At 64.3% G+C, this 1,522-nt stretch overlaps 1 protein-coding gene across 1 annotated transcript; it reads right to left on the bottom strand.

The window, feature by feature from the left end:
* Nucleotides 1-503: 503 nt before the first annotated feature.
* On the bottom strand, nt 504-1,522 carry EMIHUDRAFT_471588 (hypothetical protein). The gene is made up of 3 exons (XM_005786873.1): nt 1,033-1,522; nt 763-971; nt 504-663 (listed from the first exon to the last, which is right to left on the bottom strand). The coding sequence occupies exons 1-3, from the start codon at nt 1,494-1,496 to the stop codon at nt 527-529; spliced, it is 810 nt and encodes a 269-aa protein (XP_005786930.1). The 5' UTR covers nt 1,497-1,522; the 3' UTR covers nt 504-526.

Below are 1,522 nucleotides of genomic sequence, written 5' to 3' on the forward strand. Positions count from 1 at the left end.
CGCACACGTTGCGCGGAGCTTTTGTCGACGAGGGGCAGCGGCAGTGCGGAGAGATGCATCCGCGTGTGCCGGCGCAAACTCTAAGGGGGGTACTTTGAGTGTGCCGTTGCGGCGCCGTGAAGGCGTTCGCGAGGCACCTCGAGGCACAGCAGAAGGGGGAGGGATTGGCCCGCACGGAGCGCGTCGAGCATGCGTGATAGTACTGCATCAGTTACTGCCTGCCTGCGGCGCTGAGAGGCGGCCGCGCAGACGCTCTGGCATCTCCCTTCTGTCGAGACCTCAATGTGTGTCGAGCGTCGCACCGACCGCCACCGTCCACGCCCGAGATTGCTGAGAGAGAGAGGGGCTCTCTATCGTCTATGAATGAATAGTCAACAACAACATGTGTCATGCCCGGCCTCTGCAGCTGACAACACGGCGCTGAGAGGCGGCGCACACATGCACATGTGCAACATGTACATGTACATGTGCGGCGGACCGGGGACCCCGTTGTGAAACGCATATTTTTTCGGAACTAAAAATGAGCTCAACTCGGAGGGCGGGCCCGGCGTGAAAGGTGTACCGTCGCAAACTCGACGGCGCAGTTGCCCTTTGGGCACACGCGAAGCACCCCCCTTTCCTGCTGCCACCTGTTGGCGCAGTTCCGGCAGACCCAATGCATGCCTGCGGCAAGGGTGGTGGTGGTGTGTGTGTGTGTGGGGGGGGGGGGTTCCATGCATCGGCGGGTGCGATCGCACGGAGGGCCGGGCCGGAGTGACGCACATGGCCGCAGGCAGACCCACTCTCTGCACGCGCTCTCCGGATTCGCAAAGTCGACGGCGCAGTCAGCGCCGCCGCCAAAAGGGAGGCACGTCTTCGGCTCTGCCTGGAGCGTCTTCAGCTTGTAGTGCTCAAGGAGACCGCACACGCCGTGGAGGGCCATGGCGACCAGCCAGACCTTGTCGAACTTGTTGTTCATGATCCACGCGTCCCTGCGCGTGGGGAGAGGGAGGTCAGCTGGCGCGCGAGGAGCCGAGACCGCGTGGCACGCACCAGGCCCAGCAGACGGGCGTATCCGCCGGGTGCACCGGCCGCCTCCTCGCCCAGCGGTGCTCCGAGTGGATGAAATCCGTAACCGGCCGAAGCTCCTCTGCAAAGCGTCGGAGGTACTGAGGCCCGTGCTGCGAGCGGTCGAATAGCGTGAGCAGGTACGCCTCCGCATCGCCGAGCTGCCGCTCGTCTGCGTCACCCATCTTCATCTTGACGATGCTCCGTACGATCCTGGGTCCCCAGTCGCCGCAGTTGCGCTGCACGACCGCCCACACCCGATGCGTCTCTTCATCCTCTCCGCCCAGATGAATGCCGAGCATCAAGCAGGCGCTGAACTCGCCCACGATCGTGAACATGTCCAGCCCGCGCATGTTCACCATCTGCTCCCCCATCTCCAGCCACTGCTTGTCCGGCGGCCACTCGCCGACCGAGGGGTGCGCGCCACGCGGAGGGCGAAGGCTCTCCATCCACCTTTCCCCCTTCCACTCAGTGT

The sequence above is a fragment of the Emiliania huxleyi genome (assembly GCF_000372725.1).
Source record: "Emiliania huxleyi CCMP1516 chromosome Unknown EMIHUscaffold_1488, whole genome shotgun sequence".
In the NCBI taxonomy this organism is placed as follows: domain Eukaryota; phylum Haptophyta; order Isochrysidales; family Noelaerhabdaceae; genus Emiliania; species Emiliania huxleyi.

Coding starts and splice junctions, on each gene's coding strand:
- EMIHUDRAFT_471588 (XM_005786873.1), bottom strand. CDS start 1,496: ATGGAGAGCCTTCGCCCTCCGCGTGGCGCGCACCCCTCGGTCGGCGAG. Junction 972..1,032: donor ACGCCCGTCTGCTGGGCCTG/GTGCGTGCCACG, acceptor CCCCACGCGCAG/GGACGCGTGGATCATGAACA. Junction 664..762: donor GTGGGTCTGCCTGCGGCCAT/GTGCGTCACTCC, acceptor CCCTTGCCGCAG/GCATGCATTGGGTCTGCCGG.